Raw genomic sequence first — 15,268 nt, 5'->3', positions numbered from 1 at the left:
ATGCTTACTCCCTGCTCGCTGTCTGATTTCTTGTCTACCTGACGAAACCCTACTCTCCCACCAAGGTCTAATTCCAGGGTTCTGGAAGCAGACCGCTCGTGTGGACGCCGACTCTGACGTTTACCAGCTACCTCATCTTAGACACACTATGAATGGGATACTCAATTTCCCCATCTATGGAACAGGAACAACTACAAAGGGCTATTTTCAGGAATTCAATGACATGCTCCATGTAAAATGCAGGACTCACTTCCTAACACATAATGATCCCCCAATAAACATTAGTTCCTACATACCACCCTTCCTCTTCCCCCAAAATCTCCCAAGTTTTTGTTAATTATCCCAGTAAGAATTCATTATTTTTTCCTTTGGTTCCCCCAGAACTTTAAATCTCTATTAGCAGCTGTCATATTCCAGCTGGTATAGAAATTGAATAGCTTGAGTCTTATCTTTCCCAACTAAAATGTGAGTTTGTTAAGATCAGGAACTATGCTTTCTTCATTTTTATATCTTCTGCAGTCCTGGCGGGCTATTACATATAGGAAGCCCTAAATATTACATTATATGTTATAATTTTCCAGAGACCATTTACATGTTCCTCTAGTAATATTTTAATATTTAAAAATTATTTCATATGGATATAATGTATAGCATGGTGCGTATAGTTAATACTATACCATATATTTGAAAGTTGCTAAGACAGTAGATACTCATGAGAAAAAAATTTTTCTGTTAGTATGGACAGTGACAGACATTAAATAGACTTACTGTGGTGATCCTTTTGTAGCATGTACAAGGAGAGTCATGCTGGATATATGAAACAACGATGCGTATGTCAAATATACCTCAATTAAAAGTTTTACTAATACAATTGATTCTCATTTGCAGATTCCATATTTGCGAATTGCACATTTGCTAAAATTTATTTGTAACTCAAAAGGACTCATGGCACTTTCATAGTCATTAGACATGACAGTGGAGAAGAATTTGAGTTATTTGATGCATGTGCACATTCTCAGCTGAGGTCAAAGGAGGAGATGCTCTAACTTCTTGTTTCTGCTCTGATATTCTAAACAAGTGTCCGTTTTGTGCTCATCATTGGTGATTTTTCTGTTTCAGACAGCCCATAATAGTAGTGCCGAAGTGCTATCTAGTGTTCTTAAGAGCAAGAAGGCTGTGAGGTGCCTTACAGAGAAAATACATGTTATATAAACTTTGTTCAGGCATGAGCTACCGTGCTGTTAGCCCTGAGTTCAAAGTTAGTGAATCAATAATATATATTAAATAATAATATATATTAAATAACGTGTCTTCAAACAGAAACGCATATAAAACAAGGGTGTGTATAGATCAGTTGATAAAAATGTTGTGACCAGAGGCTAATAACTGGAGCTCCGTGTTTTCCATATTGGTATCCACTAACTCAGTGTTCAGTGCCTTTATAGAGCCTAAATGCCACAAATAATGAGAATCTACTGTAATGCCGTATTTAATTTACGATTAAGCATCCAATCACATGTGATGTACAATTCTTCACAATCTCTTTAATCACTCACTCCAGAACTTAAGCTCCAATTTTATTTTCAGTATAAAACACAGTCACCAAATCATTGTAATAACCCTTTATTCATCAAAACTCTCTATGTTCATTAAAGCAAAACTGAACTATAGGAATATTTTTATAAAATTGAATAAACCTTTGAGTGAATGAATTTGAAGTGTAAGTAATCAAGCACTGTTTGCCAACATATTTTGTTCCAAATGAAGTAAAGTGTACCTTCAGGTTTCTATTGAACTCAATTTACATAGCAAAGCAAAATGAAATTTATACAAGTATAAGAAGTGGTTAGCACTGGTGAAAGTACTCTTGATAATAAGTCATCACGTGGAGAGAACCAAGATGGCGGCGTAGGTAGACACACTGCGCCTCCTCGCACAACCAGAACTGACATAGAATCGAACAGCAAGGGGGACCAACACCAAGGAAACAGAAAATAATCATTCATCCAGACTGGTAGGAGGGGCGGAGACGGCACTGGGGTGGAGAGGACTCGCGTGGCTGTGGCGGGACTGAGACTGGCGGAGTGTGGGACAAATGGCGCAGGCAGTCCGAGCACTAGCAGACCCTGCGGTCCCACATTTGCACAGATAAACCCAGAGGGCCTGACTCAGAGTGGCGGAGAGTGGGGCAGGCAGAGTGGCGGGTAGCACATTGCGGCACCACATTCGCCCACAGATAAACCGGACGAACAGCGGGCAGAGAAGCAGACCGCTGCGCAACCCAGGGCTCCAGCTCGGGGAAATAAAGCCTCAAACCTCTGATTGAAAGCGCCCCTGGGGGTTGGGGCGGCAGGAGAGACTCCCAGCCTCACAGGAGGGGTTGTTGGAGAGACCCACAGGGGCCTGGAGTGTGCACAGGCCCACTTACTCGGGAACCAGCACCAGAGGGGCCCAGTTTGATTGTGGGTAGCGGAGTGAAAGACTGAAATCCGGAGGAGAGTGAAGCGGGCGCCATTGCTCCCTCTCGGCCCCACCCCCACGTACAGCATCACAGCGCAGCGACCAGCATTACCCCGCCCCGGTGAACACCTAAGGCTCCGCCCCTTAAAGTAACAGACGCGCCAAGACAAACAAACAAAAAAAATGGCCCAAATGACAGAACACTTCAAAGCTCCAGAAAAAATACAACTAAGCGACGAAGAGATAGCCAACCTATCGGATGCACAGTTCAAAGCACTGGTTATCAATATGCTCACAGACTTGGTTGAATCTATTCGAAAAACAGATGAAAAAATGAAGCCTATGCTAACAGAAACAAAGGAAAATGTACAGGGAACCAATAGTGATGAGAAGGAAACTGGGACTCAAATCAATGCTATGGACCAGAAGGAAGAAACAAACATTCGACCAGAAAAGAATGAAGAAACAAGAACTTGGAAAAATGAGGAGAGGCTCAGGAACCTCCAGGACACCTTGAAACGTTCCAACATCCGAATTATAGGGGTGCCAGAAGGAGAAGAGGAAGAACAAAAAATTGAAAACTTATTTGAACAAATAATGGAGAACTTCCCCGATCTGGCAAAGGAAATAGACTTCCGGGAAGTCCAGGAAGCTCAGAGAGTCCCAAAGAAGCTGGACCCAAGGAGGAACACAACAAGACACATCATAATTACATTACCCAAGATTAAACGCAAGGACCTACGTCCAAGATTACTATATCCAGCAAAGCTATCATTTAGAATGGAAGGGAGGATAAAGTGCTTCTCAGATAAGGTCAAGTTGAAGAGGTTCATCATCACCAAGCCCTTATTATATGAAATATTAAAGGGAGTTACCTAAGAAAAAGATCAAAAATAGGAACAGTAAAAATGACACCAAACTCACAGTTATTAACGACCACACATAAAACAAAAACGAGAGCAAACTAGGCAAACAACTAGAACATGAGGGTTGTCAATAAGGGAGTGGGAGGGGGAGAGGGGGGTAAAGGTACAGAGAATAAGTAGCATAGATGATAGGTGGAAAATAGACAGGGGGAGGGTAAAAATAGTGTAGGAAATGTAGAAGCCAAAGAACTTATAAGTATGACCCATGGACATGAACTATGGGGGGGGAATGTGGGAGGGAGGGGGGTGGGCAGGATGGGGTGGAGTGGGGGGGGAAATGGGACAACTGTAATAGCATAATCAATAAATATATTAAAAACAAAAAAAAAAACAAAAAAAAACAACAAAAAAAAATAAGTCATCACGTGATTTTGTAAATTTTTGGAAGGTATAAATATATACTGTTAGCTCCAATAAGTAATATGCAATCTAAGAAACTCTGATGTCTCATTTTTACTTGTGACATGGCAACAATAAAATTTTACAAAATTTAGGAATGTATTTTCCCCTCAAAAATATTTTGATTAGGACGCATGATCCTTAAACTTTTTATACGTGATATTTAAACACATCATCCAAAGCAGACCCGGAATGGAATAATAATGGTAAAGAGAACTTAATGGAAAAATACTTTTGGTCTGATTCTTTCTGTAGTTCTCTGTTAAGTTCATCGATGCGCTGCTGTAGTTTTTTACGTCTCTGTTCTGGTGGCAGATGACTGAAATCTTCTAGTGCTGGGCCCTGAAAAGAAAGTCTACATCAGTATAAAATACATTTTCATGAAATTTGATCTTTTATATATATTCGCTATAAAGTAAGAATGTCAATTTTAAGTTAGCCCCAAACAACCTCTTTTAAGAAAAAGAAATCTACATAGATGTGTGGTTAATTAAAACAACTACAGGGTCCGGCAGAAGAAATGCCTGCTTGAGTATAGTTGGTAGGGCAATAATATGGGTTTATTAGTTTATAGTTTTCATTTGAACACTTCACCTAAAATATCGTATGGTATGCTTGAGTATGATACTATTATGTTGCAGAATCACATGCTTATGATTTTGTAATAAAAGACTTTTTAATAAAGGGACACTATTTGTGCTGGACCCTGTATATTCACAAAGGGCTCAAATTCCAGGCAGTTTATAAAAAGCGTGACATAGAATGGTAAAAATAACACCTGATACAGATAATTGGTAATGACCAGTATCACATTATTTCCAGGTCTTGGTAGGGTTACATTAAGTACATACGGATCTTCTTACAGCAACAACAACAAAATGGAAACACGTAACATTTCTCACCTATACATTTAAATTACAGTTTTACATATGGCATATCACCACATTTCCAGCCAGAATATTACAAATGCTCAGACTGAAGCTATGAAGTGTAGATAACTGAATTAAGTAAGCAAATTACCTCATAAAGATAATCTAATTAATGAAATGTTAATATTGCATATAGTCTTTGAATTAATACATTATTAAACCACTCTATTCTTTAGAACCAAAACATACTTGATCATTAAAAAACAAAAGATTCACTAAGTGAAAATATAAACAGAAATTATATTCCAATAAGGATTCTGGTTTCAATTAGCTTTTCATACAACCAAACAATACACCTCTGTTGTTCCTAAAAGAATGATATCATCCAAAGAGAGACATAATCCTTCTTTTGGAAGTATGCTCGAAAATTTGTTAATGCTTTAATATTAAAACAACTATGTCATTTAAGAAAAAGTGCTAGTATTTAGATGTAAATTTCTGATTCAAATAATGTCTTTCGCCTCTTAAATGTTAATCATGTCACTGTTACTTTAGTTATTTTAGTAGAGATTATACAACAAACAATATTGACAACTATTGATTCTATTTCATATAAACCCATATTTACATAGTTTTTATACATTCCCAAGGCTGATAACACCTATCTCATTCTTCTTTTTTCTTTTTAAAATGATTTTAAGAATACACAAGTTCAATTTTTAAAGTGTTGCTGAAGTGAGCTCCCAAAATAAATGCATACTTGCTCTTTGGGCCACTTATACCTATAACATGAGTTAAACGGCTTCATTTCACTGCATATAAGAATGCTTCCCTTACTTTTAAAAATGAAAAAATTCACTTTTAGGATAAGCCATGATCAAATATACATTGTAACAGAATCTCTATAATTTTCCCAAATGGTCTGCACATTATGGACACTTAACAAGCTTGCCTAAAAAGTAGGACATCTGGTCTAAGTGGGTTTTGTTCTTTAATCTACCAGTCACCATACCTGAGAATTTGACCTACATGAATAAACGCAAAACTTCCTATCCAGAAATGCAGTGGTCAATCAGCAATATAACTTGTCAGTTGTAATTTAATTTATGCCACAGGTTTTAAAAACTATTATATATGTGCCAAAAATATGACTTTCTAATTTATATATTTTTAATATTTCTTAAAATTTTGGAAAACAAAATGAAGAAATTTATTCCAATGTGGTTTATTTGGTAGTACTATAATAAAATAAAAGCCACCTGTAAGTAAATCTACCAAATTTCCACTTATCCCTAATGAAAACTTGTTCTCAAGTTTATTAACAGTAGATACCTAGGCACTTGCATGTCAAGTATCCCATTTTGACATTATAACCTGTTCTTTTATAGGATGTGAAAGGAACTCTACTCCATTTCCTATGGATGTAAAGAAGTCCTGTGTTGTATTTAACAAACCGTCCTCCCTACAAGGAAATTCAGAAGAGGCTACACTGCAAGAGTCTGAAAAACAGTAGTTCATTTTCTTAAAATGAGAAACTATGTAAGAACCCAATAATTTGGGGGTTGGGCCTTTACAACGTACTCCCATTAATTCTTCTGAAATAAATGTGTAAAGGAACACTCCCTCCCTCTTTTCCTCTCCCTCTCCCTCCCTCTCTCTCTCTCTCTCTCACACACACACACACACACACACACACTCTATTTCAATTATTTGTGCTTTTATTTCTGTTTAATGATGCCGAAGAAGTAAGCACTGATTCTATAGTAAAATTAGTAGGAAAGTTTTCCTTCTTATTTTATGGAAAAGCTAATGATTCTTACAATAAACTACAAATCAAATTTATACAACCTTGTAAAAGTGTGTTAAAAATCATTTGTTTAATTTTCATCCTATTAAAACAAATTTTTGTTCTACCATGTTACTTTCAAAATAATGTTTAACTATAATCTTATTCTCTGTAACATGACAAGGACCATACCCAATAACATTTAAAAACTTATGGCTGATTACAGGTTAACCACATTATTTTTTAATGTTTATGACATCAAGAAGTACTGGCATTTGCTGGACTATGGATTAAATTATAAAAAGAAAAAACACACACAAGATGGAAATGTGAAGATGTACCTTACCACTTGTTTTGGCTTTAAACAAAACAATGTTTTGAGATTACTTAATGTTGGCACAGTATATAGATCAGCACATAAGGCTTACCATCTTCATCGACCACTGAATAGTTCAATGGAAAACAGAAAGAAATGGTAAATTATTCACATGAAACCATAATAGAGAAGATGCAATAACCTACATATATATTTTTTACAATAAATAAATCATGTACATTTCACAATCCAAACAGTTATGCCAGAAAAACCATTTTAAGCATGTTTTTTTGGAATGTAATTTACTTGCAAAAAAAAAAATTTACATTGATGATAATGGGCAGATATTTTGTATATGCAACTACAACTCAAAAGCAAATAGTAATCATTCTATCAGTAATCATGTATTTTCTTCTTCAAAGGAGAGGTTTTACTTATGTGGATTTCATTTATATAGTTCTTCATTCTCAAAATACTAATATTTGAAAAGTTGAATATAAAAGATCTAACATTAGCCTTTTTAAAAGAAATCTTAAAGTATTATTATAAAATGGAATGCTCTTTCCAATGCATTAAACAAAACACCATTAACTGAATTTTCATAGTTCAAAATACTGTGTTAAATTTAAATACATCATGGGTAGGTTTTAGGTCAGGGTAACATTCCTACTTTAGTTTTAGGGTGCTTTTTAAAAATGTACAGACACATTAAAAACATATTAGAATCAAAATAATAAATGAGTCACGTAGATTTAAGTTTCCCATACGTATTTCCTGATAGACACAAGTATATGGGCTGAACTTTGTTTTGAAAATATGACTTCTATTTTTCAGTTTTTATTCCAAAACCCATATGCTCAAAAAGGAACATTAAAAATATAACTTCGATTTTTAGAAAATTGGTTAAAATGTATTCTTTCTGAAAATATGAAATGACACAGCCAGAGAACTCTCATACAGTTATATATACTGCACGTGTATATATAACGCACATTCGGTGGGTTAGCAGGCTTCTGCGACTGGTACTGATCCATCCAGCATCCCAACTAAGCGCGTGAACGTGTGCACACATGCGAGCACACACACACCCACAAGTACACGCACAAACACACAGCCCGGTGACCCAGAATACACAGGAGCGCTTTACAAAGTTAACCTGCACATTTATTGCATTTGGTTAGCAGCCTCTGTAATTTTTACCTTTCCTTGCTTTTTAAATCATAATGTTTTAAAGAAGTTTGAGGAATGTCAGATACAATTTCACATTAAAATATGAATTTTAATAGCTGACAAAAAATATCTACCCCTTATCTCTGATGAATTGGCCATATATATTAATGGTTATAATGATTAAAAAAAAAGATGACATATGCTAGCCATTATCTTCCCAAATTAAGCTTAACATTCTTTAGACTGTCAGTAGTTTCAGGGAGCAAAACCACAATTTATTTGTGACAAAATTCCTGATGAGATTTAATGGTTTAAACTGTAAAAAGTATTCATGCTCTTCTTTGAATGTTATTAAAACAAAATTTTATGTAGGACAAGAAGCTAAATACCTAAAATATTTATCATTTATAATTTCTACCAGTTGCTATATTAATATTTTAGAATAAAGCAAGATAATTATGACTGAAATATCAGATGTTTCTGTGTTTAGCTAATGAAATTTTAGGGATACAGAAATCTCAAGTTCTTGTGAAAATATTAGAAATACATAATTCATGTTCAATACAGAAACACCTTACTCTCATGTGTAATTATCATATAATTATAACTAGAAAATTTCACATACCCTCTATACCTTAATAAATACACAAAGGAGTTAAAACAGCGCAAATGAAGTAGTTACAGAGTAAAAATTACTCATTTCTATATTAAGCAGTTAAGTTTGGGTGTGTATCAAATATCCATTAGCAGTTAAATCTTGATGCCACAGAAATTACAGGCCCTCATCCCTCAGAAAAGGTTTACTGGTACTGTGGTCAAATTTAAAAGCACTAGTTCAACATAACATTTCTCATATCCTTAAAGATATTGGGAACTGTATATACTAGGTTTTCCTTAAGAAAAAGAAAGAAATGTTTAGAAAAGCCAAAAAGCAGGTATTTAGGAAAAGTGATGTAACAAACATAGCTCAAAACAAGAGCTTCTGATTTGAATGGTACAATTCAGTAGCTTGAAGAAAACAGAAGACTAATCATTTCACAATATATGTAGATCAAACCATCAGGCCGTACACCTTAAACTTATACAGTGATGTAAGTCAATTATTTCTCAATAAAACTGGAAAGAAATGATGACTATAAAACTATTCTGTTTTTACAACACCTGGGGATCAAATTTATTTTAGGAAATTCACTTTGTTGGCTATTTTTGTGGAAAAATAAAAAGTACCTAGAAGTGATGTAGCATAAAGAGTAGTGAGTTCTCTCCCATACAATATATAGGAAAGTTCTTGAGAGTAGATATTAAGAGTTGTCATCGTAAGGACAAATTATTTTTCCTTTTCTTTTTACTGTATTTTTATATGAGATGATAAGTGTTAATTAAGCCTACTATGGTTATCATTTCATAATATATCTAAGTCAAACCATCGCAGTGCAACTTACACAGTGATATATGTCAATTATTTCTCAATAAAACTAGGAAAAAAGCCGCAAGTCTTACTTTGTAAGCTTAATGGACTTACATGTAAGTCCATATAAAAACATGTAATGTGGCTTCCTGTTAAAGCTTATCTTTTTCTTGGATTTTTCTATTTTGAGAAAATTCTTCAGTGGAAGAAAAACATCTCTATGTGTTACTTTAAAAATATATCTAAATTATCAAGTACCAATCAAAAAGAAAGAACTTTCTCAACACCAAAACTGAAATGAACTTTCCTTCCTGCTCTGTCCCTCAACCCCTGGTTGGTTTGTCTGTCATGTTTTCAATCTTACTACCATTTCTTTCTTTGTCACGATCAATAATTTAAAGAGTGGGAGGATTTTGGCTTTCTGAAACTAAGCCCTCAAAAAAAATTAATATACTAATATTTAAAATTAAAGCAATATGTGGACTTAAATAAATTATGAACAAGCAGACACTTTTAAGTTCTATAAAAATAAAAATTAACCCATAAATCTTTTCCAGTAAGAATGAATATGTCACATATTTAAGTTTGTCTCTCTAGGGCTCACAGTTCTGCCTAAATTCTTTTCCATAGAATTAAATTTACCTCCTATTTCATGACGATCCTATGTAGAATCGGGCCTGGTAGACTGCGTAGGATAAACAGTTACACAAAAATGTGGCTACTCAATCTAGTATTTAATGCAGTCCCAGTCATCATAGAGAAGAAAGGAATTAATTCTACCTTCAAACTCAGCCAATAAAAATCCCATATGATTTTTATTGCCTATTACCTATTGCCTGTGAGTATAATGCACATTCATCCACAGGGACTTTACAAAATGTCATTACCTATAATATCATCCACATACAGAATTAATAAGGTAAATGGAAAGAAGTTTGTTTCATTATAGGAAAAAGGGAAGTCCAAAAAGGACAAAATACACTAAGACATTTCTTCTTCTTTTTTAAAGATTTTATTTATTTTTAGAGAGACAGGAAAGGAGGGAGAAAGACAAGGAGAGAAACATCAATGTGCAAGAGAAAACATCTACTGGCTGCCTCTCCCACGCCCACAACCGGGGACCTGGCCCACAATGCGGGCGTGTGCCCTGGCTGGGGCTCACACCAACCACCTTTCAGTCTGCAGGCCAGTGTGCAATCCACTGAGCCACCCAGCCAGGGCGCACTAAGACATTCTGCTTCATTACTGACATCAGTTAAGTGTGGCATACTGTTTTAATGGAAATATAGATAATAATGTAATCCTGCCCTGAATTAATGCATCTTGTTCTACATGTGGTCAAAAGGGAAACTGAACTAAAGCAATTTGAAGATAGGGCTATAAAAAGTAAAAAAAACAGAGAAGAAAATGAAGGAATAAGAGAAAAGGAAGAAAGGGGAAGAGGAAGGCAGAGAGAGCACTAGCCAGAGGGAACCCAACTACAGCATATTAATGTTAATCAGTGATTAGGCTTCATGTGACACAGACTCTTGAGTTCTCCTTTGCGGGTTATCACATCTTTGGTTTTCATATGTGAAAACCAATCTCATAAATGAATCTAAATTATGAGTATGACTATTTTAAACATGCCCTTAAAAATAAAAAAATAAAGAAAATTAGCCTAGCAAAAGGAATAACACTAATTTATTTATCAGTAGTATAATAGTTATTGATAAGAAACAGTTTAGTATTTGCTTTGCACTATTCTAAATTTTTTTATTTGCAGAGTACCTTTAGTTATAAATAAATGCCAACGGCTGGCCAATTTTAGAAAAGAACGAAATTCTGGTAAAAAACCAAAACCTTACTTTTTTTAGTTCAAGAAAACAAATTCCATATAAACAATATGAGTAATATCTACTATTCTCACAGGCTTTACAATTTAGAAACTATCTTCTAACATATTATCTTAATTGGATCTATAATCTTCATATTCAACATGCCTATCTTTAATTTTCTATTTAACAACTAGAAGTTGTGTTTTATACTTCTAGAAGTAGGGCAATTAAAATTGAACTTGATTTTTTGGTCAACAAAATAATGCTTTATAAATTGGCAGGAGTCATCATCAGTGACAAATTATTACATGAATAATTCCAGTGACAAATTACTGAAAGTCTTAAAAATGTAAATACATTACAAGACAATGGTGGACATATGATTTCACATAAACAAAAATATAGCTAGTATGATTGTACCCAGCACCCTCTTTATAATACCATTCTTTTATGGTTGAACATTTCAAATGTTATAAAGAGGAGTTATTTTTCATTTGAGGGCAGCTATACTTAATTCTGTGGTGTTTTTAAACTACGTATTTATAGGAGAGCGAGCCTTATAATGAGGGTGGAGAGTATTAAAAGCCACACTACACACACAATAGGCCATCATGCATTTTAACCCATTATTAAACTTACCCCTCTTTTGAGGCTTCTGAAAGAAGGAATTCTGGGCTTCCCTGTTTTTATTTCATTCATGCAATAATGCACGGGCTCAATGGAGAATGTGAGAAACTGGGACCCATTAGGAGTACTGGATGTGAATAAACTAGTAGGGGTTAAGGGTGGGGACTGTGGCTAATATGGAAATAAAGAAAGGAATCAATAAGCCAAATGTGCAGTTTTTTTCTAAATGAAAATTCTACTGTTGGCAATATACTTTTCACAAAATATATCTCAAATAAAGTTTTCTATAAAAATATGAGAAAGTAAACATAGTTTTGCCAAAACTATCATTTAAAAAAGTCAAATTTACTTTTAAAAATGTACCATCCATTTTATTTTATCATTTTTTACAAACTGACAGGTTAGAAATATAGAGTATGCAAATTATAATGTCAGAGAGAACAATATGACCTAGAATCTAAAAACTACCTTCTGATTTCTAGAATATTAGCACTATATATGCTTAACCTGTACCTGTCAGAGATAACGGCAGCAGCTACCGGTAAAGTTATCTGTAATAAGCAATATCCATTAAAATAAAATATTAAAATGTTAGAACTGTAACTGATTATTATCACAAACAGGCAAAAAGTTTTCATTACATTTATGGCTTTCCTCTCAGACTGTTTCTATTTCACAATTACTGCACCTCATTGTTTGTTTAATTTCAGTATTCCTGGTTTATCTAAACTCTTAGCTACTCACTCCAATCTGACTTACAGTCTCACCTTTCAACTAACTTCTCAGCTGGCTGAATATTAAAGCATGAATAAAGTTTGAGTTAACATTAATTGTGCTTTTAAATATATAGATATATTGTGAGTTGAGTTAAATTTTATCTATGTTCATGTCGAGATCAGAAAAATATATTAGAAGTCATGTATGCTTTAACAAGTACAGACATCAGATTAATTAAAGCACGTATCAATTCTCCTGCTGATATGTTACTATTATAATCACTAAATTGCTAAGAGAGAGTAAGCACTCTATTCTATTTGCTCATCTGCTGAGCTATATTTATCTAAAATAAACAGCACATCAAAAGATAGGTTCTAACAGGAAGTTAAGACCAACATTTTCTTAGTAAACTACTGATTTTTTAAACTTTCAACTAACTACAAACATTGAACCCTACCCATTAAATATTCACATGGATGAAAAAAATGACTTTATTAGTGTGATCTAGCAAACCTAATATGGCATTTATTATTGCTGTGGCCAATCATTCATTCCAACTGAGAATTATAATTTTAGTGTTCATATAATTAGATGTTTCTTTAGAAATTTTGATTAAAACTGTATACAAATGAAATTTCAAAAGCATATAATTTAAGAGATACTTAACAACTTGATATTTTCTTAGTTATTAAGTGGTACTCAAATGTTAAATCCAGAAATAAGTTTTACTTTTAGGTATAAAATTCTATGTTTCTAGTAAGTGAAATGTAATTAATCATTCAAAATATTTACTTTCTATTAATAGTAAGACATTATCCATTTGATACCTACATTGATTTAAATGACACTGAAACAAAATTATTAGCAAGAGGAACTTTATGACTTTTACCTTTGGCTTCTTTCCAAAGAGCCACAACTTGCCCTTGGCCTTTCCTACTGTGGTTTTGGCATCCACCTTCCCACTTTCCTGTTTGGATGCACTGATAGTCCCATCAGAAATGGTTCTATAAATATGCTGACTGTAATCTTCAAATGGAAAGTCTCCTGGAGGTTCAAATCCAGACTTGAAGGAATCTACTACCATTTGAGAGTCCTATACACAAGAAACAGGTTTTAAAAAGCATTCCATTTGCTCATAACAACACATTAGCTTTCAAAACTTTAAATCATTAAAGAAAATAATAAAAAATTTAAATAATTCTACATTAATCAGTTAAGGACTAAAGTATATAATTTCTTCCTGTGAATTTGTAATAAACCTTATTTTAACCCCAACAGAAAAAGCACTAATTTATAAATTACCACTTTATTAATTTGTAATATTCATAAATGTTTTCACTCCATAGCTTTAGCCCACTTAAATTCATCTGAGGACTAGTTAGCTGATAAGAAAGGTCTAATTATAAGAAGTTTCAAAGGAAAAAGGCCTTTTGCTTTGGGGTGTCTACAAAGAAGTTGACCGTTGGAACAAATAAAAGGGTATCTAATTGTAAGTGAGTATAAGGCAAGTAGAAAGGCTTTCATTCATCCAATGAAGATAAATAAAATACTATATTAAATACATACTCAGGAATGTTAGCAGAGCAATGGAGAAAGATCTCACAAACAGTACTGAGTGCAAAAAGCAACTGAAAATATGAAATTCAGTACCGTTTACTCAAAAATATATTTTTTAAGGTTTTATTTGTTTTTAGACAGAGAGGAAGGGAGGAAGAAAAAGAAAGGGAAACATCAATGTGAGGTTGCCTCTCACGCACTCCCTACTGGGAATCTGGCCCTGCAACCCAGGCATGAGCCCTGACTGGGAATCAAACCTTTGACCCTTTAGTTCGTAGGCCAGCACTCAACCCACTGAGCCACACCAGCCAGGGCCATTCACCTAAAGTTTTAAAACTCACATAAGTATTGTATAGTGTTTTTTTGACATACATATTCTATCTGAATATTCTAATATCACCTTAAACTCATTTTTTTCCAAACAGAATACTTTATCCCTATAAATTCCTCCCTACCCCTAACCACCTCTCCTCTTTTTTTCCCTATTTCTGATAATAGTATATTTTGTCTGTCATGTAGCCAAAAGTCATCTTGAAATGATACCTACTTTTGTCACTAATGCCACACCCATCAATCATTTGCTAAAGGGTAAGAACAGTGAAAGCGGAGGAGGGACCTAGCTATATTTGTAACTTGGATCCAGCCATACCAAAATACAAATGTACCTTTGAATTCCCAATTAAAGAAACCAAAATTACTCTTTTCTTTTAAAAACTTAAGTCAGAATTCTTTTGTTACAGGAAGGAGTCTCATTAATATTAATACCAACATGATGTGAAGACTGAAGTACGTGGTACATACATATCTTCAGTTTCTGCCCACAATCCTTTTTGGTCACTCCATCAACCTTTACTGAAAAATGACTGGGTACGAGACTCTGCTAGACCTTAATCAAGATATAACATGATTAGATGTATTTCCTCAAGAGGAGCAGGACTATGCAGTTCCTTCTACTCCTAACGCCCTCCCCTTCCTTCTTCTTTCTCATGGGCCATCATTCCATACACGATCCATGCTTCAAAACCAAGTTCAATCTTGTGTTAAAAGCAACTCTGATCAATCTGAGCATTTCCTACTCTAAAGTCTAACTACATTAATAGTTTAATACAGTTTGTAACATGGTCACAGCTTAGTTACACTCTTGAAGTATAACTGAAAAATTAGTGGGAGCAGGAGAGCGGACAGGAGAAGGAACGGTTAGAACTCGTCATTGAAA

At 34.3% G+C, this 15,268-nt stretch overlaps 1 protein-coding gene across 4 annotated transcripts in view; it reads right to left on the bottom strand.

Annotated features, from left to right (window-relative positions):
* FNBP1L (formin binding protein 1 like) overlaps positions 1–15,268 on the bottom strand; it is a 107,203-nt gene that overhangs the window by 8,706 nt on the left and 83,229 nt on the right. For 3 of the 4 annotated variants that reach the window (XM_024565320.3, XM_024565319.4, XM_045199429.2), the window contains 2 exons: positions 13,385–13,588; positions 4,018–4,127 (listed from right to left, as the gene is read on the bottom strand). In XM_024565320.3, coding sequence (XP_024421088.1) covers positions 4,018–4,127; positions 13,385–13,588 — 314 coding nt within the window. Of the gene's footprint in view, positions 1–4,017; positions 4,128–6,868; positions 6,884–11,790; positions 11,950–13,384; positions 13,589–15,268 lie in introns of all 4 variants that reach the window. The other variant, XM_045199430.2, reaches the window with a different exon arrangement.

The sequence above is a fragment of the Desmodus rotundus genome, chromosome 3 (assembly GCF_022682495.2).
Source record: "Desmodus rotundus isolate HL8 chromosome 3, HLdesRot8A.1, whole genome shotgun sequence".
Classification (NCBI taxonomy): Eukaryota; Metazoa; Chordata; class Mammalia; order Chiroptera; family Phyllostomidae; genus Desmodus; species Desmodus rotundus.
Note: the sequence above shows the minus strand (reverse complement) of the source record. Positions and strands in the feature narration are given on the sequence as shown.